Source organism: Oryza brachyantha, chromosome 1, assembly GCF_000231095.2.
Source record: "Oryza brachyantha chromosome 1, ObraRS2, whole genome shotgun sequence".
Classification (NCBI taxonomy): Eukaryota; Viridiplantae; Streptophyta; class Magnoliopsida; order Poales; family Poaceae; genus Oryza; species Oryza brachyantha.
Window position 1 is genome coordinate 25,129,462 of NC_023163.2, and position 21,959 is coordinate 25,151,420.

The window sequence follows — 21,959 nt, forward strand, 5'->3', positions numbered from 1 at the left end:
ATATATTTTACAAAACTATATTTTTGTTTCCAAAATTTAGAAACCTAACCTCCCGCCGCCCTCCTAAAGGGCGAAAAGATGACGTGGCAGACGGCGGGAGGGTCGCCCGTCGTATGTTAGGGCGGCAATGGGGCAAATTGAAAGAAAAGTGTGCGCGCCCGAGAAGGTCCAACCGTGAAACATATATGTATATGTAGACGCCGAAAATAACAACAACATGTCACACACGAAGACCTGAGAGTCGTTTCTCAGAATGCTCTAGTGCATGACCTAAATCTTAGAATGTGCAGGCGTGCCAGTCAGTTTGATCCTGCAACTGACAAGATAAGAATAAAACAACTCGATACCAAATTTTGGTGTTAACATTATGTTAATGCCAGAATTTGGTGATTTGCCGTTGGAGATTAAACTGTGATTAAAGATCGAATCGGATAGAAAACATGACAATCGGATAGAAGACTAGGCGGAATACAACTCGGATTCAGCCGATGGAGTCCGGATCGGATAAGAAATAGAGTCCGATTAGGTCTAGATTGTTACAGATAGACTCGGGAATAATCAGAGTCTATGTACTTTAATTTTATCTGTTAATTAGAGTTAGTTAGGATTTTATCTATAAGAGATTAGAGTCCGATCGGGACTTGTGTGTTAGATATAGAATCTAAATAGGAGTTTGTTATTTCTTTTTATCTATTAGGAGTTGTATGTCGTGTTCAACACGGCCTAGCCTCAACCCGAGGGTATAAATATGTATGCCCGGGGTCATTGTTTTTCATCTGCACATCAATTAGATCAAATACTTTCGGCGCATCGCCACCCTCTTCCAAGGTTTCAACTCCGACGGAACATGGCACCTGATTTGGGGTTGCATCGTCTCGATCTCCGACAAAGGGGTAAGTCCTACATTCTGCCGGGCCACGGTAATCGCATCGACTAGATTAGAACTGTCTCGGTTCGGTCAAATCTTCTAATCTAGTTGTGCGATTGCTAGTTATCGTATCAGTTTCAGCTTACAGCACTTTCGTGTTTTGAGTTGATCTGGTCGACCACTTTGGGCGATCTATGTTGGTTTGATATTCGCTGTTTGACATATTCAATCTAGTACTGCCTCGGTTCGGTCCGATCTAGTAGATTGCGTTTATCAGATGGCTTATATCAGATTGATGTATTTTGCTCATTGTTCTATCGGAGTACCAGCCGATAGGTTATCAGTCATCGGCTCATTGGCTTGATAGCAATCTAGATCTATTTAGTATCTATCCCGACATTGCTAGGTTCAATCTTGAACTGTCTCGGTTGGATCCGTTCTTCTATGATTATTCTTAGCAATTTGGGCTAGGTATTCTATAGATCTTGGTTGTTTATCCGTCATCTATAGCCGATGATTTTTGCCGATCTACATACTTATCATATTTACATCAATAGAGTAGCCGATTGCTTTAGTGCATTATTTCTATACCAATCGGTCTGATTTAGTTAGATCGACAATTATTTATGTTGCATCAACTTCTGAGAATTACATGTAATTTGGTTTTAGCTATCGGCTCGATATTTTGTTACCTATCGGCTCGATAGCCGATCGGCTTGTTTTACCTTTCATCTTGTCAGTTATAGGATCAAACTGACTGGCACGCCCGCGCATCATTCTACGAATTTAGGTCCTGCACTGGAACTGTCTAAGATTGACTCCTAGGCCTTCGTGTGTGATCGTTGATTGTTATTTTCAGCGTCAACACATTATAACATATGTAACTATTTAATCACAAGTTTTTGGATGGCTTAGTGTTCATCGTCAAATCAAAGAAAATATGCTCCTATAGGTTTGACATCTAGTCTTCAGGATAGAAGAAAGTGACTGTCACCGCTAAGCCAAGGTTACTTGTGAATAAACAATTATAGACGTTATACATATATGTATCAAACTACGGTTTAATCGTCTGATTCACGGTATGACCGTTTCCGGGCACGCGTGGCAATAGCAATTTGCCCCCTTGGTGCACTTATAGAGGACGACAAGGGCCAAACTACAAAACTACCACCGCGTCGTCATCGCCCGTCCCTGGCTCCCTCTCCGTGGTCTGTCACGTCATCTTTCTGTGCTTTAGAAGGACGACAGGAGGTTAGAGCATCTCCAAGAGTTTTGCAATTTTGGTTTTCCAAATCTTATGTTTTGGTAAGTTTGTAAACAATATGGCAAATGAAGATAAGATTTATCTCCAAGAGTTTAGGATAATCCACTTGCCAAAAACAAAAAGGCCCACAAGCTGTTGGTAGTTGACACAGGAGGCAGATCACATCGCACGGACTTCGCAGCGCGTTGCCACCGCACTGTGCCCTCACTACATCGCACCTAGCCGCCTTCGCGCCGCGCCTCACTAGGTCGCGCCGCGCCGCCCCATGCCTCGACAACGACGAGATGGCGCAAGGCGTGGCTGAGGCGACAACATATGTAAAGGTAACGCACAGTACGCAGGGCGACGTGGCGCGCAAGGCGCAGCCAGGCAGAGCGAGGTGCAGCCAGGCGTAGCCCGACGCAGGCAGGGCAAGGCATCGCGGGGCGCACGGTGCGATGGCCACACGAAGGCGTAGGTCGCGGGGGCGGCGCGTGGCGGAGCGCAGTGTAGGGCGCGGCCGACGCCGATCGTAGGTCAGCGAGGGGCGGCGCAGGCCACGTGGCCATGGGGTCGACGCGCGGTGTCTTGCTCGAGGTTGCGCCGGCGGCGGCGCTGCCCGAAGGACGCCGGTGGAGTGGAGGTGGCACGCAGACAAAGGTGAAAAATCAGTATCGAGGCAAGAGAGAAGCTATGTCAGTACTTTTCTCTGGATGGCAAAGGAAACACCGACTCCCAAATATACGTGCAAACAAGGAGATATGACAAATTGATAATTTTGGAAAATTCATATAGCAAACTATTGGAGGTTGTTTTTTTATCAGATTTGCCAAAAAAAAACAGAGATGGAGTTGATATAGCAAAATCTTGGAGATGCTCCTAGAGCTCTTGGAGATGCTCTTAGATTTGTAAATTTAACCTCAATTGTCATAATTGGATCCACAATTGCATGTACCAGAAGATAGAAACTGCAGGAAACGTGCAATTGGTTTTTTATTGGTTTCTGAGTTGTACGCAAGCACATGTCGTTGTGAAAAATCCAAATTTTGAATTGAAAACTAGAAAATAATTTATGATGCACAAAAGTGTTTATGTACAGATACATGGCTACAAAATCTCACGTTAATCAAAAACAAAAAATAAAATGCAATTAAAATGCAGTTTTGAAATTAAAAATAAAGAAAAATAATAAAAGAGTCCACGTGTAACTACAATTTAAAAAATCAAAATCTGAAGTATTAGATATATAAGTTTGATATTGTTAGGTTGGAGTTTAAAAGTATATTGTTGTTTTAAATATTTTTCCTAATAAAACATAAAACTATATATGCCATTATGTATGTGAAAAATGATTATAAGGATACTAGCCGTGCAACCTGCACGGGCCATCACACTAGTTATGTAATATTTTACAAAACTATATTTTTGTGTACAAAATTTAGAAACCTAACCTCTCGCCACCCTCCTAAAGGGCGGAAAGATGACGTGGCAGACGACGGGGGGTCGCCCGTCGTATGTTAGGGCGGCAATGGGGCAAATTGAAAAAAAAAAGTGTGCGCGCCCGAGAAGGTCCAACCGTGAAACACATATGTATATATAGACGCCAAAAATAACAACATGTCACACACGAAGACCTGAGAGTCGTTTCTCAAAATACTCTAGTACATGACCTAAATCTTAAAATGTGCAGACGTGCCAGTCAGTTTAATCCTGCAACTAACAAGATAGGAGACACCAGCCTTGCCTACAAATTGAACGCACGGTCTGAAACTATCACATATGAAGGAATTGTTCCATCGCTAACCGGGAAAATGTTTAAGCTATTCAGATGGTACATGTATTCATCATATATAAAAAATATGTTCCATTGTCGGTTGGAAAAACGGCTAAAAATTATTAAGATGTTGAAACATAACCAAAAGACTACCCTGAAAACATTTCGCTGTATAACATGAAATATGGAGCTTCCATGTACTAAAACGTTATGTCCTGGTCTCCATGTACTGAAACAATATGTCTTGGTCATCAATTAAACAAAAGGGAGAACGATTATATAAAAAAGTGGATGTTGAACACAGGAGGACATTAGAAAACGCTGACCAAAACACCAAGCGAACCCAAAAAGAAGTATCATTTTCAGAGGTAGCTAGGTCCTAGCCCTCTCCAACAGGCATGAAATAACCAGCGAACACCTCGAACAAAAAATAGATGTAGAACTGTATTGGGTCAAACATCGAAACACTGCAACGCAAGCACATCCGAACGAAGTAAACAGCTTAAACGGACAAAGGACATGGACTTAAGCACACAGGCCCCTTTCATGGAACAGAGCAGGAAAAGCAGTACGGTTCCACGGGTCCACACATAACAGGCAAACAAACAGAGTTGGGCAGGCACAGCGCACACAAAGAGAAAGAAACAGCCAAACAACAGAGAGTTCCATAGCACAGTGAAGTGAACGACAATCACCTTCACCGGTATGCACAGGGGAGCAACAACCAACAGAGCAGAACCTGCGCCGAAGACAGACACATCAAATCAGGCAACAAGGAAAACGAACAGAAAAGAATACACGAACGGACAGGAGGTGAATGCACAGAGAAGGAAAGGAACACCACCTTGGTTGATATGCACGAGCGACCAAGAAACAACACCCAGCAGCCTGCACCGAATATACAATAATCATATTAGCAAAACTATATGAGTAACACGGACGAAAATACGGGCGGGTGTCATAAAACCTGGTACCTCAGTGAAGAGACGAACAAACGCAGGACCAAAGCAACAGAGTATCCCTGCGTAAGCCGGCGAGAAGCGTCTTTCCGGTAAGAATATACAGACAGCTGCAGCAGAAGACCGCAAAGTGAGGACAATTGAAGAACCACAAAGCAGCCCAAAGAACGAAATGAGCAGCAAACAGTGGAGAGGCATGGTATAGAGAAGTCAAACAAGACGGCTAAAAAGGGAAAAAAGAAGAAGATGCAAGAGAGGGAAAGCAAGTCAGACACAAAAGGGGGGGGGGGCAGCGGAGGAAAAGCGGGCGAGACAGAGAGAACTCGCGCAAGAACAACAGACAAGACATCAGTAGCTCGAGACGGGCAGAAAGAAAGACGATTGAATGAAGCAGATGAACAGTTCATACCCATCAGCACCATCAAAGGGCTCATTTATTAACTGAAGAAACTCATCATGATTCTCCTGAATCAACCTTACAAGTTGAGGATTCTGCTTGCTAAGTTCCTGGAGCATAGGCTATTAACATGACACCAGCAGGAAGGTTAGGCAGGTGATGTAAAATAAGACAACATGTAAACAAGTCAAATAGGACAAAATACCTGCAATATTTGTGGGTTAGTAATGAACCATTTCCCGAAGCTCCTAAAACTGCAAAATAGTGTGAAGATAACGGTGTTAGCTCAACAATTCAAATAACTCAATGATAGCAAATGGAAACTTCGGTCTACCAAAACGATGTGAACATTAAGTCCTGCCTCGAAAAAGGAAAACATGATATGGAAGTTACAATAAGTTGATAATCACACCATACAGCATGGTGCCATGGTGGTCTGTTCTAGTACAACTGATCACAGGTATCAAATCAAAATAAAAACAATAAACCAGAAACAATTATATACGGGCAGCATCAGAAGTGTCTGCTCATGCGTACATTGACTCCATTATTGATGCCTATGAAAAGCTAAATGGTACAAGTGATTAGCTACCTTGACATTGAATGGAGACACAAGAGATGTAGGTTGGCACAAACCCATCACTATTATACAGTCAAGAAACACCATGTTCAAAAACCACATATTTTCTCAGGAAAATCAGAACAAACAAAAAATAAAAAACTTAAATGCGAAAACAGACAGGACGACAACTTGTTGGTTATGCCTAAGGAACTCAAATGTCCCACCACCAGCACCATCCCTATCATTGGGACCCCCCTGCTAAATTCAATTGTTAAATACATGCTATAATAGATGATGATAGAGAACAATGCAGCAGCAAATAAACCTGAGGGAACAGATTTAATGGGGATGCGTTTGGGATTCCACAAAGACTGACTTCCCTAGTAGGAGATGGCTCGGTTGTGTTTGCTCCTTGACAATGTGGTGGAACAGCAACATCCGCTGTAATTGGAATACCCTAATGTTTGGGAAAAACAAAAATTATCTATTAGCATTAGAAAATTGGATATGAGCTCAACATTTACGGTGGAACAACACATACAGAATATAGATATTCTACGGCATGTTCTGGGTTGTTATAAGCCGCACGTAGAGCCCTTTGGACTTTATCCCTGTCCCAGCTGCCACCACGGCACCACCCATCTCCATCAGCTGGTTAATTGTAGTATCAAGGTTGCTTCCCGACAATAGATTTGATGCTTCTTGACCATATGCATTTGAAGGGTCACTAAAAAATATGCAAATACATAAGTTTCAGCGAGCATTTAAAGCATATCTAGTTACAGAGTAAATGGTGGAGCCCATATTCATAAGACCACTTTAGATCTATCTCCCATAGTTATTGAAATAACCAAAAGAGACAATACAAATGATAGCAGACTGAAAGCTTACTCCGCAGGTGGCCTTTCCAGCTGTGGTGTTGTGGAAGGTGCAGCTGTGCAGGACATCATACATCCAGCTAATGAGTAATACCTTATATAAATGGGGAAGAGACAAAGAAGGAAGTCAACAATGCATTCACGGGGGTTGAGGAGCTTGTTGTGGAGCATCTGGAGGAGGTGCTTGCCTGGTTGAAGGAGTGCTCGAAGCCTAATAACAGATCATGCAGTCAGCAAATTAAAGGAATAGTATTACCAGTGCAGTTAAAGGTCCACTGGAACCAGAAGCTTTACTCTGCAGAAAATCAGAGATCAAGCAAATAATTACGTCTTCCAAAGGGACATAAGAAGAGTACAAACATGAGGGAAAATGTCGGATATAATGATTGTAAATAATGATCGCAGTAAATCCAGTAGATACTAATAGATACAAGTGCTGACAGGTCATGAAAATTAAGCAAAGAAAAAAAGCATTAAAAAAGTCATGTGCCAACTAAGTTCGGTAGTGTGATGTATGAGAAACAATCAGAAAAAATGTGGGGTATAGCACTATAGCTGCTGCGTGGGAAAGAGGACTATTAATCATGATCATGTTCCTTATAAGCCCATGTCAGATTATCAGCAAACCACCATGCATTAAATGAGGGCAAATAATTTCCCAGGCACATTTAGCATCTATTAATATCCTCAAAACAATTACACCTTGCAAGTTAGAGCCTCATCTTTTTTGCTTATGCTTATACTTATAAGCCAAATTTGAATTATAAAACTTAAATTTGGAATTGGTTTTGAGGTTTCTCTCTTGTAGTTTATCTTCTAGCCTTTGCTTTTAGATCGTTATAAACACGTATACAAAAGTTTTACCCACAAATTACTTTTTAATCGGCAACAAGCCATTTCGCTTATGCTTCCTGTTTAGCTATTTATGCTATTTATATGGGTAAGATCATCATCGTGTTTTGCTAAATAGATCAGTTTGTTGTATTATTTATACGCAGTATCCGGTAAGCGAAGAATTAAATGAAACATGGTACATAACAGCATCAATTCCAATTATATACAGCACATGAACGACCTACCTTAGTAGGTATGACAACTAAAAACCCATCTTCACTTTGTTCTCTTCCAAGTCCCACAGTAGCACTGAAAGTCCATAAAACCTAAGGAACATAAGCCACTGATCCACGAAGGACCACTGCGGTATTCGATACTGACACTGGTGGTATTTCACCCAGCATTGCAAAAAATAAGAGAAGTCTTCCCTTCCCCAGTGCTTCCTACAATTGCAACCAAACCGCCAATAGGTATATCCAGATTGACATTTGATAAAGTTGGTCTCTCAGCCTCGCAGTATTTGCGAAATTAGCTTTTAAGCAACATCTAAAGATTAGAGGAAGCATGGCAGTGCTAACAGCTGAACAAAATCATGTGATGAAAATGGAAACAACAAGAATTGGGCAAACAATATCCTGAACCTACTACCAAATCACCAATTCAATATGATCTACAGAAACATCTCAAATATATATATATAGTTATAGACATCTTCTTTCTATAAATTGACTATTGAGCAAGCTAGCCTATGAACACTGTTAATTTGCCATTTTTTTATTTTCTGTACTCCAGACACCATAGCAAGAGTATACTGTATGTGTTAAAGTACCAATGAATGTTAAGAGCTGGAGACACAAGAGTCCATATAGAATATATTTCAAAACCAAGTAAATAAAAAAACTACCCGAAACATTAATGTACCTGTGATTCCCATGAAAATTATCCGTTCTTAATAGAAATTGCCGGAAGCTCGGGATCAATAGATGGATTCGGCAGAAGTATTCTTTCTTCAGCCAGGAGGAGATCTCCCAAACGTTTGAACGACACCTTACCATTAACAACCTGTTGAATTTAAATGAAAAAAAAAGCGAAACGGTAAAGTGACTATGAGTACCAAACAAAAGAGCTGTTGAAGAAGAAAACCGCAAAACCATCTCAAGCCACTGTTGGGCTGTGACCAAAAATGTAAAACCATTGTACCAATTTTCTCTGTCAGAGGCAGATGGAAATCAAATAGTACAAGAATGATTAATCAAAGCATACATGGTGAGGAAAATGATATTCTCCTGAACCTGCATAGAAAATGGGAAACTTAACATGAAGACATATTTTAAAGCATTTTTGCACACCTGAGTTATCAGATTTGGCAGCATAAAAAGTGGAAAACATAACACAGGAAATAGTGAAAGTGATATAAACGCCTTTGCTAGTGTCAAGTCACCTCTCAGTAAAGAGTATACGCCAGATGAAACCACAGTAACAATGATCGGGATACTGTTGAGGAGGAAGCTATTCAGCTGCTGTAGGCAAGAAAAAATAGGATAGCTTAATTGAGCCTACAATCCATTTTCAAGTTGTTCACTATAAATTAGTTCTAAAAAATTAGGTAAAAGCCAATCTGATTTCTACTCTCTCTCCGGAGGTCTAAAACTTGTATATATCATTTATTTTCCAGGGTTAAGAGAGCTAAATACCTTTAAATTTATATTCTTTTTATGCCAGTAATTCTGATGCTAAATACTTTATATTCAGCTAAAAAAAAAGTTATTTGAACTGGATTTAAAACTAAAGGAGATAAACCTTTTTGTAGCATTTTGATTAAGGAAAGAAAATTAATTACTTTATAAAATGGTGGGACCCACTTTCCATTCTCTCTCCTTCTTATCTTCTTCCTCCTTCCTCTTTTCTTGTTTGTCTGCTTCTTTTGCTTCTCTCTTACGACCAGAGGCCCAAAGCAGCGAGAGGGAGCAAGGGCGCGGCGGCCGGCGGCTAGGGAGGCGCGGCGGCCGGTGGCTAGGGAGGCGCGGTGGCCGGCAGTGCAGGAGCAGGAGCAGCCGGCGGTGGGGCCAAAGGAGGAGGAGGACAGCGGCTGCGGGAGCTCCAGACAGGCAGGCCACCGAGCTCCCGCGGAGATCTCCATGGGTAGCTATCCTTTCGTTGCATCTCTTCGATGTTCTTCTTGACAGCCATAATCTGATCCACGGTGAGTAGATAGTGGAACCCTGAATATGTTATATATGATAGCAAAGACAATTGTGCTATAATTATAAAAAATGTAGCAGACAATCAATAAATATCTAAACACAAGACCAATTTGGCAAGAAATATTGGCTCACGGTGAAATCAACGATTTGTATCCTATCCAGTAATCAGCCACAATAATCACAATTTAAAATAAAAAGACACAACTAAATTCAATCTTGTCTTTTCGGATAGTAACCGATCAGTTACCGCCACCTGCCAGACATTTTTTAACGCTAGTACCCCTACATCACTCATGGAAAAGGGACCAAGGAGTGATCAGCAGTATGAATGTATGCATTCAAAGGAGATAATGGCTGCAGCTTAATCTATCCATCCTCAGGAACACAACACATGAGCCCTCCAACGAAGCGAGCCATACTCGCTGAAACTCCCGCGGAGTAGGACTCAGTGGTTTCATCGCATTACAAATTGACTTTTCAAATTTATAATTAAGACAAATAAACTGGTCAGCCGGTCGTCAAACCAGTGTTGCAGAGAGGGCGACGTAGGTGTAGATAGACCCACTCGCCCACTCAGAAGGAAGAGCAGAAGGAAGAGAGGGATAGAGAACCTGACATGTGGTAAGGTCCGCCGCTCGCCGGACAAGCAAACAGCGGCGATGACGTCAGCCCGCAGAGGCGGCTGCTTGAACGGACCCGGGCGAAGCGAGGACGGATCTGGCCAGGGACGGCGCGGATCCGACCGGGCCAACGGTTGCCGCCTCGTCAGCCTGAGCCGCCTTCGCCGCCCTAGGCGGTCGCCTCGACCGCCGGATGCCGCACCAGTCGTCCGGCGCCGTCGCTAGGGCCGCCGCCGCCGGCCGCACCGTCCGCCTTCATCGGGGCGGGCCCTAGCTACAGCACAGCAAGACGCTGCCGCTCCCGTCAGCCGCCGGGCGGGGACCCGCCGCCGTTAGGGCCGCCGGCGGCCGTCGAGGAGGTGGGGAGAGTGGGCTAGGGTTTTGGGGGGCGAGCAAGAGAAGCGACAGAACACTGATAGATGCGAGAGGGGAAGGGCGGCGAGGAGGGGAGTGGCCGGCGGGAGGTGGGGGCGCCCGGCGAGGAAGAGGGATTTGGGGGAGGTGGCGGGAGGTGGGGAGCGGCCAGCTCGCCGAGGGATTCGAGGAAGAGGTGTTTGGACTTTTTTTTTTCTACGTGCGTGGCGTGCATCGGCCGCGGACATCGACGCGTGGCGACGGCTACGCTCTCAGCCTCTCAACCATCCAGCCACCCATCCCGGATCCGACGGCTGACAAAATTCGGCTGACAAAATTCGCGTTAATATATTGTTATGAATTATTTTAAATAAAGAAAAAACGTGGCTTGGTAGATAAAAATAGCAAAGACATCAATAAAGGCGAGAGACATATATGTTTGAATTCGGTCCTGCCATGGAAGGGTAGACTTTAAAAAATTCTGATTTGTATATTCGTATATATCATGTACATACACATGATGACGTAAACACGTCATTGTGTAATTATTTGCAAAATCTAGTTCTCATACATATATTCATAACTGTCTGCTAGCTAGCTCACGGAGACAGTACGCACAGTTACAGTAGTTCGGAGAAGATGGTGACAGGTGAAACATGAGTGGGTTTAATCAAGTTATGATACAAAATTGGCTGACTCATGTATATGGGGTATGGACTAACATGGTTTAGGTTGTGAAATCTGTGCCCATAAATTGATGTCCCGAAATAGTTGGGTGCAGTTGTTTAGGGTTAAACTTGATCAAAGACAAACCTGGATTAAACTCAGCAGGAGTTATGGTATAGCACGGTCAAATACGTCGGTTGACAATATGGATGTGGGAATTGTTATATACGCATACATGATGGATGGACATGGGAAAGTGTCGCATACTCGCGAAGAAAATCAAAGAAGAAAAAGATAAAAAAAAGATATGGTGGAGAGCATGGCTACTACAGTAATCAAAGTACTGTAGCTAGCATGCATGCATGTGTACGTGCATGGAGAGTTGACCTAGTCAAGTGCCACGTATGTATGATGTACAAGCTAAGACAGAAGCTAGCTGACGGTGAGTGAAGATGGCCGACGGCCCAAGTCAGCCCAGTGAGGGCAGCCTGTAGGTCGGCCGGTTTGGGCTTGGCCCACGTAGGTAGGCAGAACGTTGAAGGCGCGACGAGATTTCCGGGCAGAGAGCAAGATATTCCCGGGCGATGGGTTGAGCCACATGGCACGCCGACGGGCAGAACGGTGAAGGGGCGACGAGATTTCTAGGCAGAGCGCAAGATATTCTCGGGCGATGGGTTATGCCATGTGGCACACCCCTAGCCAATGATTTTGGCCAGGTTTCGTGAGATTTCTGGGCAGAGCGCAAGGTATTCTCGAGCGATGGGTTGTGCCATGTGGCACACCCCTAGCTAATGAATTTGGCCAGGTTTCGTCTTAGTAATATAGAGATTTCTCATTGGATCTATGAATGGTAGTAGATGTAGGCCACATATAGGGCATGTGCATCCTGACCTAAAGGCTAATCTGGCTGAGAGGGTGTTTGTTTTCAGAGGCTAAATATTAGTCTCTAGTCATATCTGATATTTGGACACTTATTATAAATAGTAAACATAGACTATCAATAAAACCCATCCATAATCTTAGACTAATTCGCGAGACGAACCTAATGAGTCTAATTAATCTATGATTAGCCTTTGTGATGCTACAGTAAACATTTACTAATTATGGATTAATTAGGCTCAAAAAATTTGTCTCGCGGATTAGCTTTCATTTATGAAATTAGTTTTTTATTAGTCTATATTTAATACTTCAAATTAGTGTCTAAACATCCGATGTGACATAGGGCTAAAAAGTTCAGCCCCATCTGAATAACCCCTAAATAAGAACCTTTCACTACGTAGTAGCACTACAGTTTTTACATACGTCAATATGAGCAGAATTGATGATGCTGTGAGGTGTATCCTTTGAGTCAAATTTACAATGGGCCTGTTCGAGAACCCTTTAGCTGATCTTAGCTTTTCAGATCAGCTTGGGAAGAAGGTTGAGAAGCTACACTATGTTCCATTTTATATGTATGGCAATTGACTAGTTTGGAAAGCATCCCAAGTAAATGAGTAACTAAATTTAACAGGAGCACAGAGAATTGGCTAGAGAAGCTGTCAGGAAATCACTTGTTATATTAGAAAATGGCAACTCTCCCGATCAACAGTTCCTACCACTCCCAAAGAAAGCTAAAGTATCCTTGCAGCTGGAAGCCATGCTAGCAATTTGAGCTACCAGTGTGGCGGTTGGTCAATTGAATGGAATGGAGGGGTGGAGATATTACAGTGGGTATGTATTTTCCAATATACCATCAATTCCTACTATTTTTTTACAAAGAACTCGGTATTCCAGATGCTTATTTGTTATTATACCAATGCCCCAATCATGAATAAGTATCGCTGACCGTAGCGCAACTCAGCACAACATATACCATCCTCCCATTCCTATGAAGGTCCACAAGCAATAATTCAAACTAGTCCCTTTCACATCTTTAAGATTAGGTTTTAAGCTGCTTTAATGTGGATTATTGATTAAGTTACTTACGCTGGCTGGAATGAATTTATTATCGTCAAATCAAAATACAGGGGAAGAGGGGATCATAGTGTAGGTCACCAGCATTGGTCAACACACTTGAACCAGGTGCGACTGTGCGAGGGAGCTTCCCAGTGAAGCCATAGTCCCCAAACAAAACAGTACAACTGCAACACCCAGACCTTCTGTGCCAGGAAGCCAAGCAGCGACAAGTTCTTCCATCATTGGAAGATATGGTTCAATGACAACAGGCCGGCAAGAAATAATAAATACTGCACATTTAACCGTGGAACACACGTTTCGCAATGGTGAGTTCTGCATTATCACCAAATGTTTCAGCATATGGTTGCTCGCCAACAACAAAAAATTCATTGCCTTTCATTAAGCTCTCATCAGGGTTCCCAGAGTAGACGACGTGTTGGCATCGAGCATTGTTGTACCTGAACAGACCTGTTCCATTAATTAGTACATTTTGAACTTAGAAAAGATCCCAAAAATCACAATTTAAAGCAACTAAATAGCTGTTATTAAGTATAGTTGAATTTAGGGTTAATTAGATTCAAGCTAATATAATTTGCTAGTTTTGAAATATGTCATTATTATTCGACTAATTGTAAAGATGTTATTATAATTGTAGAACTATTTCAGAGATGATATTTTTAGACCAAATTGACAAGGGCGCAAAACAGGGGAGCAATATGGTCCAAATTTTTAATCACAATAAGAAATGTAAGAAACTGTCTATAGAACATACCCGAGTCAGTTGGTCCAATCATCACCTACTCTCCTTGCAGACTTGAAGAGCTTGGACCTTAAGAGCTTTGACCTTGCTCTTGAGAACAACTGGGAGACAACAAAAATCAAAAAAAATTATCAGAATAATCACAAGAAAGATAGAGAAAAAACTAAGTTCACTGATAACGTACTTTTGGCTTATCATTCAGTGAGAGCAAGAAAATTGAAATGATGGAAGATACAGGAAATGTAATCTCTGCAGCCAAGAAGCCATACGGGTAAAGGCATACCCATAATGCTCCTGACAGAGAGAGCAGAAAAAGTTCCAGGGCACAGAAAAAAGACCATGCAGCAAGGTCAGTGCCCTTTCGCACAATGCTCACAAGCATGCAGGCAACCAAGAGATAAGTGTTTGACAACAAGATCTTGAAGCAAACTTGGGGATAGTGCTCTGGTAGTTTTTTGTGTTTGTTTTCCTTAGCTTCTTGGTAAATTTGATACCAAGTAAAGAGCGTCATCAAAATGACGGTTACAGTTGGACTTAGCATGTCATCAGAAGGCTGCAAAAGAAACCACATGGTTAGTATAAAACAGAAACAAAGTCATATTGTCAGGAGGCTGTACAGAAACAAAGTCAGAATAGTTACGGATTCTGCAGGAAACTTCATATATTCTTTGTCTGTAGTACTCATTGCATGTCCACCTGACAAAACCCCACGCTTATACATCTCCGCGGGGAATTGCGCCAAGCAGACCTCATAAGGCAGTAGAGTAGGGCTAATAGCCTGCAGAACAATTTAAAAGAAAGAAACATCTGAATTAAAATGTGGATAGTGAAAAGAAAAAGGTTAACAAAATCTTTTTGCACACCTTCAGCCCAAAACTTATGATTGGATAAGTGCACTCAACAGTTTTGATATTACATTCAGCCTAAAAAATGGTCATTTGCCTTTCGTTCTTATCCCCGTTAATTCATTCGAACATAGCTACCAACAATTTTATAATGAAAAAAATTATCAAGAGCAACATCATCTTTTAATAGCTAGTAACAGGCTAACTACTTTGTGATATCGAACTAATTATAAATAGAAACATGCTATCAAAAGAGTTATAGACAGAAATACAGAAACATGTTGTCAAATGGTTAATCACCAGACAAACAAAAAAAAGAGCAATTTGATTTAGGAAAGTTCCAGCAAAGATGAAAATTTCAGCTTCGATGGACAATTGGCAGTTTACAATTGTAGTACTTCGTATAACTTTCACTTTCCAGCCTAGACATTTGAAGAACCCAGAACATCGATTAACAGGTTGGAGAATCTAAAGAGTGATGAACTTCTAGTAAGGCTTTAGAGTCATACGATTGTCTCCATAAACTCAACTGGAGGAGGAATCAAATATTCAATTTTTTAACAAAGGAATCAAAGAATCAAATTTTGTACAAGGGAATCAAAGCAGCTTCAATTTTTAGAGAAACAAAAATTTAGAAAAACATTGTAGATCAGCTATAAAACTTGTTAACATTTCTGAATAAAAATTATTAAACAAGAGAAGAGAAGAACAGAATCTCTGTTCCTCAAGACTGTTGAAGAAGAAAGAAATTGAATCTCTGCTTGTGGTTGGAATCTGCTTGTTTTAGAAGGGCATGGATTAGAATGATCTGGACGCTGGACTTCACCAGGTTATCGATCGTGCGCCTTGCCACCGCGACCTTGCTCGATAGCGAGTAGTCCATGCCGACTGACTTCAATGGTTCACAGATGTAGGCAGGACGGTGGTCTGCTCCAGGAAGGCAGAACGCCACTATTAGACCATGGCACAATTAAGCCTGCCAATGGGTTTAAATCCAACCCAAAACCAGCCCAGCCTAAAGCTGCCAGCTACTATAGCCCAAATCACTCCAATCCACTTGCCTTTTCTTAGAATCCAATCCAATCCAACCCATTTCACAATTCTGCCCAAACTGAACCAACCCATTTCTTTCTCATGGATTCAATCCACTTCTCTAATCCATTTCAGTTCATTTCAAATCCACCCCCAATTCCGCAACCACGTCGCCGTTAGCAGTGGAGACATCCAAACGTCGTCCAGAACATGCCGTCGCCACTGTTGCTAGTGACGCGAGGACTGCCCGAGAATGAGGGTGACCGTCGAATGCCACGACAAAGAAGGATGAGGGGTGGAGAAGAATGCAGTGAGTTGCCGATGCCGTGATAGTCCTCATGAGTTTGCTGATGAAGTTGTTGGCTTCATCGCCTCCAGCCCGTTGAATGCTCTCACAAAGATCCACATACATTGATCTGGAATAAAACTTCTGATTTATTTCCAGCTTGATTTGTGCAAATCAATGCCAGGTATGGTCTCCATGCATCGATTCTGCAGTATATCTTTTGATTTTTCTTTCTTGATTAATTAGTGCAACTCAATCACAGTGGGGATCTTTTGTTGGACATATATGTGAGTGCATGCGCAATGCTCACCCTACCTGGGAGCCACTGCCGCCATGGATGAAGTGAATGTGGCGAGTGCAGCTTGTACCTACCAGCTTGGCACCGAAGAGCTCCGCCATGGAGGAATGGTGGCGCTACCTACCAGCTGCCTTGGCATATGTCACCGCCGATGAGGCTTGATGAGGGCCCTTCTCTATTCAGCAAGCCTTGCGTGAGGATTTGGGGTACATTCCGATGTACAATTCATGGGTTAAATCCATTTTGATCCAAAATTTTCCAACCAAAACCAGTCCAATTCAAACCATTTTTTAGCACAGTCCGAACCGCTCCAACCCATCTGTTGTCTCAACCCATTTCCATCCATCCAAACCCAATCCATATTGAAAACCAATCCACTAAATCCATTCCTACCCAACCCATTAGCAACCCCAACCTCACCCTCCCTTCTTCCTCAGAGAACATAAACCCGCATAGCAAGTACAAAAACGAGTATACGAAGCAGGTAGGCGATGACAACCTTTTGCTTGGCGCTCGCGTTGTCCTCCGCCGCAGCAGGGGGGATCTCCGCGGCTGCCTGGATCTCCATGAGTGCGTCTCCACCACGCGCCGTACGCCGATCTCAGCCGCCGCGCCGCCGCGCCGCCGCCGCCAAGTTGCCCGTTGCGTTTAGGGTTTAGGGGATGCGAGCGGTGAGATACAAGTCCAGTTTTTTACAAAAAACTCCCTGAACTTTGGTTAATTACCCTCATCCTCACGGCCTCCGCCCCAGCTCCCCTCACGCTGTTGAATAATTGATTACATCTATCTATATCTCCTGGCGCGTTACAACGAAATTTAATTTAAAAAATATCATAATATGTTATTACATTATTTTTTATATGTATCATATTTTAATTGCTACTTATATTTAATTGCTGCAGTTTTATTTTCCTTTTCAACGAATCGCGTCCGCGAGTGTTGCCGAAGTTTTTTTTTTCCTTTCAACTTATCTAATATAGATTCTTTTACTCCTAAATTTATATAGTCTATTTGTTATGATTTTCTATTATCAAATATACAGACAAAATATATTTCAAATTTAACATCAAAGTTGTCATAAAAAAATTCTCAAATTAAATCATTATTAGTGTGATTTTAGGATAGATTATTTTGATTGTTGCACAAATTTGATGAGCAAAAAATATTTCAACATATAAATATTGTATTTATGTAATACATACCTTAATTTGTTCACGATATTGAACATTATTCACTGTTGTTTAATATAAACTTCTTGATCACGTACGCTTCTCATATCAATTATGTGTTGGCCATAATTTACTATTTCCAACTCCATGAATAATTTATTTTTAAAACTTATTTTAATTTGCAATAAAATTAACTAAATCCGGTGCAAAGCATGACATTTAAGATCTAATTTATTCATATATGTTCTATGACGCAAATGTCTACTATAAATTGATTGATAGTTTTCATGTCATTCGTCCGCCTCACCTGATTGGGCTGGTCGGGCCGCATCGCCTATGTCACGCAGGTTGCGCAAGCTTTACATTTTTGTTCGATGATCTTTATAGCCCAATGACTAAGTTATTGGTCACAGATCTACATGAGCTAGGTTTAAATTTCTCTTTTTTCCCTTTTATATCCAATGCAAATCTACGATTCGTAAAGTGATAGCACAATTGTATATTAATCACACTTTATTATTCTCAACGCACAATTTATTCTTAAAATTTATTTTAATTTACATAATTAAAATTAACTTAACCTGATGCGGTTATTTAAAAAAGGGTAATGATTCTGTCAATACCAGGGTTCAACTTACCGCCGGTAATCGTCGCAGTTTCCGTGGTAACCGGCCTTCCCGTGGAGGCTCCGTACGGTATGTACTGCGGTTTTGAGTTTAAATTTGATGTGAATGTAAAATTTTTGAGGAAATTTAATAAAAAATATATGTTGTATAGGTTGATATATAATATATTTTTGTCAAAGAAATTCATGAAAATGGTGTATTTTCGGCGCAATTAAAAATTATAACCAAAAATTTCGGAGGAAAAAATAAAAAATAGCCTATTGCAAATAATATTTCGTAAATAGATGGTTAATAATATTTTGTTATTGAGTCATTATTAATTTGCACTAGACACACGTTGTATGTAATGTTGAAATACAAATATCCAATTATGGATATAGGGAAAATATGCATGGAGGAAAATTATATGTGCGTGTTAGTATATGCATAATATTTTTGTTCGTAATAATGGGCAAATAGGTATATTTGTGACACAATAATTAAAATAAAGTTGTTGTTACTCGTTAAAATAAATTTGTGACGCAATGTCAAAATTTAGAAAATGTCATGTCAAAATTTTCTTGTTTTCATATAACATGTCCTAAATGTCACAAATATAGTCACAAAATATTTTTCTTATTTTTATGTATTTTTTCAGATTTTTTAAAGTTTTTTTGCATTTGATATCTCACAAATTTTCTTGGTTTTAAATATTATTCTATCCACGGTTTTTCGCGGTAACCGCGGTTTTCGCAGCCGAAACCGCGGTTTTCACAGCCGAAACCGCGTGGTTTTGCACGGTTTCCACCGTTCTCATGCGTTGTTTCGGCATGCATTAAGCACGGTTACCTTGTGAAACCGCATGGTTTCGGCTGCGAAAACCGCAGTTACCACGAGAAACCGCTCGGTCCAAATTTAGTGGTAAGGTTTGAATTCAAATTTGTGATTTTTAAATTTATCGTGATTTTTGCGGTAACCGTTTTCCCGCGGTAAGGCGGCACGAGAGGGAATTTCGGTAAGTTGAGCCTGGTCAATACCTTTGTCCGTCCTTCTCGCCAGATGCCCACGCGTGTGTCGTCCGCGTCTTCCGTCCGTCCGACTGGGTCGTGGGCCTCCAAACGCACGCCGAATCCGAAGACGTTTACATTACTCTCGCGCTCAAAGTAATTGTTAAATGAGACGACGGTCCAGTGGCTAAGCTTTCCTTCGATAAGCGAGATTTCCGCGCTTTGATGCCAAGTATCCGCTAATTTATTATTATTTTTTTTGCTGGTAAGGCAAGTACAATAGTGTAGACAGTCGAGGTAATCGATAGTACTAGCGAATAGACGAAATGCAGAGACACTAAGGTCGTCTGTTAGATGGAGAGAGAGTTTTAATCATTAGTAGTAGCGAATAGACGAGATGCAGATACGCTGTAGTCGTCTGTTAGATGGAGAGAGATTTTTTTTTCAAATTTCATAATACAGACGACTTAAAGACATACATTGTACATGACCTAAGCTTGACGGACAACTCATCCAGTTAAGTCTTTCTTCATTTATCTTATTTTTCTTTAAAAACACATGCAGTCATCCATTATGAAAATACAAAAAAATGCTAAATACGATAAATACAAAAATGCATAAAAATAAAAAATGCATGAAACTTATGCAGTGAGTGTGTGCTGGTCTTAGGTGGTCTCTAGTGAAAGAATATTTTTATTTTATCACTTTGTTTTAGAGAGATATACATTTTATAATTAAGAAAGTTTAAAAAAGGCTAAGTTTTATTAAGCAACATTTTCATACAGAAGTGAACAAAATTCCTTTTACAAAGTTATAGATCTTGATTTTAGAAAGTCAACAAAAGTGATTTCACAATTTTTAGAGCTATATTTAATTTGTTATGAATTTAACAAGTTGTAGACAATATTTAGGGCAAAACAAAAATAAAAGAAAAGTTTGTACAGAAAGTATTCAGTTTTATATTTTTGTAAAATTTTTGTGAAATTATTTTTAAAAGTTTTGTTCTTCGTTCGTCGAGTTAGAGCTTTTAAACTCTTATCCTCTTTTCTTTTATCTTTTCGTCCGTCACTGTCTACTCAAATATCTACCACCAAATTTAATTTCTTTTACAATTATTCGACGTCAAACCGGCACTGCCAAAAATTTAGAACCATACCACCTCCATTGAAAATATTCCGAATCCAAATCTTCGATATTTATATTTCATCCAAATATCACAAATCTTCCAAACTCATCTCAAACAAAAATTATTTTCCGAGTTCGTTCGTTCCGATTTGTCGCCGATCTCGCGCGAATCGTCATTTTGTTTATTCATCCAATCAAAGCCATCCATCCAGTCACCCATCCAGCTCTCTCTCTCTCACACACTTCCTTCCTCCCTGTGGGCGCCGAAGCCGTCGTCGTTTTGCCGACCACGGCCACGCAGCTACTGTCGTCGACGCCTCTCGCCACGCCAACGCCCACGCGTCGCCGTCGCATTCGCGACCTCACCTCGAACCGACCTGAAGCAGAGCTCAGCGAAGTCGTCATATCTCCCTCGTCGTCGTCCACTCGGCCGCCGCCTCCCTCCACCGCTTCTGTTCTTCCTTTCAAATCTCCTCCTCTGTCCACCTCGCCTGTCATCGCCGACAGCGGAGAGGATCTCCGTAACCCCTCCACCTTTCCCCTGAACCTGCAAAGCCTCCCACAGCTGAAATCAACACAGGAGAGCATAAGTTTGCCGGAGTTCGAGTTTTAGGAGCCGGCGCTTCTCCTAGAAATTCGTCGCTCTTGCTGCTCCATTCGCCAAATCAAACGGTAAAAATGGAATTCCGTGTTCACAGGCCCCTTTCCCCTCTCCTCCCCCGGCGAGTTTGTCGCCGGAACTCGCTGGTGCCGCTGCCGCCCCAACTACTCTGCTCTGCCGCCGTCGGTCGCACGGCGCCCCGCCGCTCTGCATCGCCCCGCGCCCGGCCATCGGCACTGCTAGATTAGCCGCCCTCCGTAGAAGCTCCCTAGCCACCCAGCCTCGCCGGACTTTCGCCGGAGCGCCGCCGCCACGGCAGCCTCCGCCGCCTGCCGCCGGTCGCCGTCGCCAGGCCCACCGGCCGCCTCCCGGCCGCCGCCGCCCCATGGGACGGGGTCGCCCGGACCCCAGGGTCACGGATCCGGCGCCCCTTGGCCGGAGCCGGCCCCTTCCGCCGCCGGCGCCGTCCACCTCGTCGGCCTCCTCCCCTGTGAACGAGAGAAAGAAGAAAGAAAAGGAGGAGAGAGAAAGGAGAAGGAGAAAAAAAAAAGAGAGAAGAGAAAAAGAAAAGAATACATAAATAAATAAATAAAAGGGAGAGAATAAAATAATTAGAGTCCATCCTAATTTCTTTTTCTATTTAAAATAAATCTAAAAATTATTTTCTCTGATTTAAATAATTCTTTGACCTTCGAATCCTGGATTTAAAATTCGAAACCATCATCTGATTCCTTGAGTCATTCCAAATTCAACGGCGATAGTTTTGTCGCCATCTAAAATTTCGAAGGCATAGTCCTAAATTCTATTTAGGGTTACTATTCATCCAAATATTTCCAAAAGTCAACTCCTTAAATTATTTCGGATCCAATGGCGTCGATTTCGTCGCTGTCTGAAACTCCAAAGTTGAAACCCTAATTTTAATCCTATGATTACTAGC

The 21,959-nt window shown here is 41.8% G+C and overlaps 3 protein-coding genes across 16 annotated transcripts; all 3 read right to left on the minus strand.

The window, feature by feature from the left end:
• Positions 1-3,681: 3,681 nt before the first annotated feature.
• On the minus strand, positions 3,682-6,122 carry LOC102718783. The gene is made up of 5 exons (XM_015843868.2): positions 5,447-6,122; positions 5,254-5,363; positions 4,860-4,954; positions 4,730-4,773; positions 3,682-4,624 (listed from the first exon to the last, which is right to left on the minus strand). The coding sequence occupies exons 2-5, from the start codon at positions 5,276-5,278 to the stop codon at positions 4,411-4,413; spliced, it is 378 nt and encodes a 125-aa protein (XP_015699354.1). The 5' UTR covers positions 5,279-5,363; positions 5,447-6,122; the 3' UTR covers positions 3,682-4,410.
• A 728-nt stretch (positions 6,123-6,850) lies between these two features.
• On the minus strand, positions 6,851-10,893 carry LOC107303450. Of its 12 annotated transcripts, XM_015843866.2 has the most exons (6): positions 10,331-10,893; positions 9,356-9,708; positions 8,957-9,035; positions 8,779-8,807; positions 8,437-8,577; positions 6,851-6,976 (listed from the first exon to the last, which is right to left on the minus strand). In XM_015843866.2, the coding sequence occupies exons 2-5, from the start codon at positions 9,653-9,655 to the stop codon at positions 8,455-8,457; spliced, it is 531 nt and encodes a 176-aa protein (XP_015699352.1). In that variant the 5' UTR covers positions 9,656-9,708; positions 10,331-10,893; the 3' UTR covers positions 6,851-6,976; positions 8,437-8,454. The 12 variants fall into 12 exon arrangements, 4 of the variants coding, with proteins under 4 accessions (XP_015699352.1, XP_040378877.1, XP_040378883.1 ...); XR_005811553.1 differs by adding an exon at positions 7,761-7,958 and having other exon boundaries at positions 8,437-9,035; positions 10,336-10,893; XR_001551836.2 differs by lacking the exons at positions 8,779-8,807; positions 8,957-9,035 and adding an exon at positions 7,761-7,958.
• Positions 10,894-13,296: 2,403 nt separating this feature from the next.
• Positions 13,297-17,247, minus strand: LOC107304710. Of its 3 annotated transcripts, none has more exons than XM_015840079.1 (5): positions 17,015-17,247; positions 14,695-14,832; positions 14,338-14,607; positions 14,067-14,155; positions 13,297-13,762 (listed from the first exon to the last, which is right to left on the minus strand). In XM_015840079.1, exons 1-4 carry the CDS (start codon positions 17,081-17,083, stop codon positions 14,072-14,074), a joined length of 561 nt encoding a protein of 186 aa, XP_015695565.1. In that variant the 5' UTR covers positions 17,084-17,247; the 3' UTR covers positions 13,297-13,762; positions 14,067-14,071. The 3 variants fall into 3 exon arrangements, with proteins under 3 accessions (XP_015695565.1, XP_015695562.1, XP_015695560.1); XM_015840076.2 differs by having other exon boundaries at positions 13,297-13,752; positions 14,239-14,607; positions 17,015-17,246; XM_015840074.2 differs by having other exon boundaries at positions 14,239-14,607; positions 17,015-17,241.
• Between the last annotated feature and the right edge of the window lie 4,712 nt (positions 17,248-21,959).

Excerpts from the sequence above, each read along its gene's own strand:
- LOC102718783 (XM_015843868.2), bottom strand. The coding sequence starts at position 5,278 with ATGAGCCCTTTGATGGTGCTGATGG. Across the intron at positions 4,955-5,253 it reads CCCTTTGATGGTGCTGATGG|CTGTCTGTATATTCTTACCG; the intron begins GTATGAACTGTT and ends CTTCTGCTGCAG. Across the intron at positions 4,625-4,729 it reads GCTCGTGCATATCAACCAAG|GTTCTGCTCTGTTGGTTGTT; the intron begins GTGGTGTTCCTT and ends TCTTCGGCGCAG.
- LOC107303450 (XM_040522939.1), bottom strand. The coding sequence starts at position 9,655 with ATGGAGATCTCCGCGGGAGCTCGGTGGCCTGCCTGTCTGGAGCTCCCG. Across the intron at positions 8,578-9,377 it reads AGAAGGAGAGAGAATGGAAA|GTTGTTAATGGTAAGGTGTC; the intron begins GTGGGTCCCACC and ends TAAATTCAACAG. Across the intron at positions 7,959-8,436 it reads AATTTTCATGGGAATCACAG|GAAGCACTGGGGAAGGGAAG; the intron begins GTACATTAATGT and ends TTGCAATTGTAG.
- LOC107304710 (XM_015840076.2), bottom strand. The coding sequence starts at position 17,083 with ATGGAGATCCAGGCAGCCGCGGAGATCCCCCCTGCTGCGGCGGAGGAC. Across the intron at positions 14,833-17,014 it reads ACGCGAGCGCCAAGCAAAAG|GCTATTAGCCCTACTCTACT; the intron begins GTTGTCATCGCC and ends ATTGTTCTGCAG. Across the intron at positions 14,608-14,694 it reads TGAAGTTTCCTGCAGAATCC|CCTTCTGATGACATGCTAAG; the intron begins GTAACTATTCTG and ends TTTCTTTTGCAG.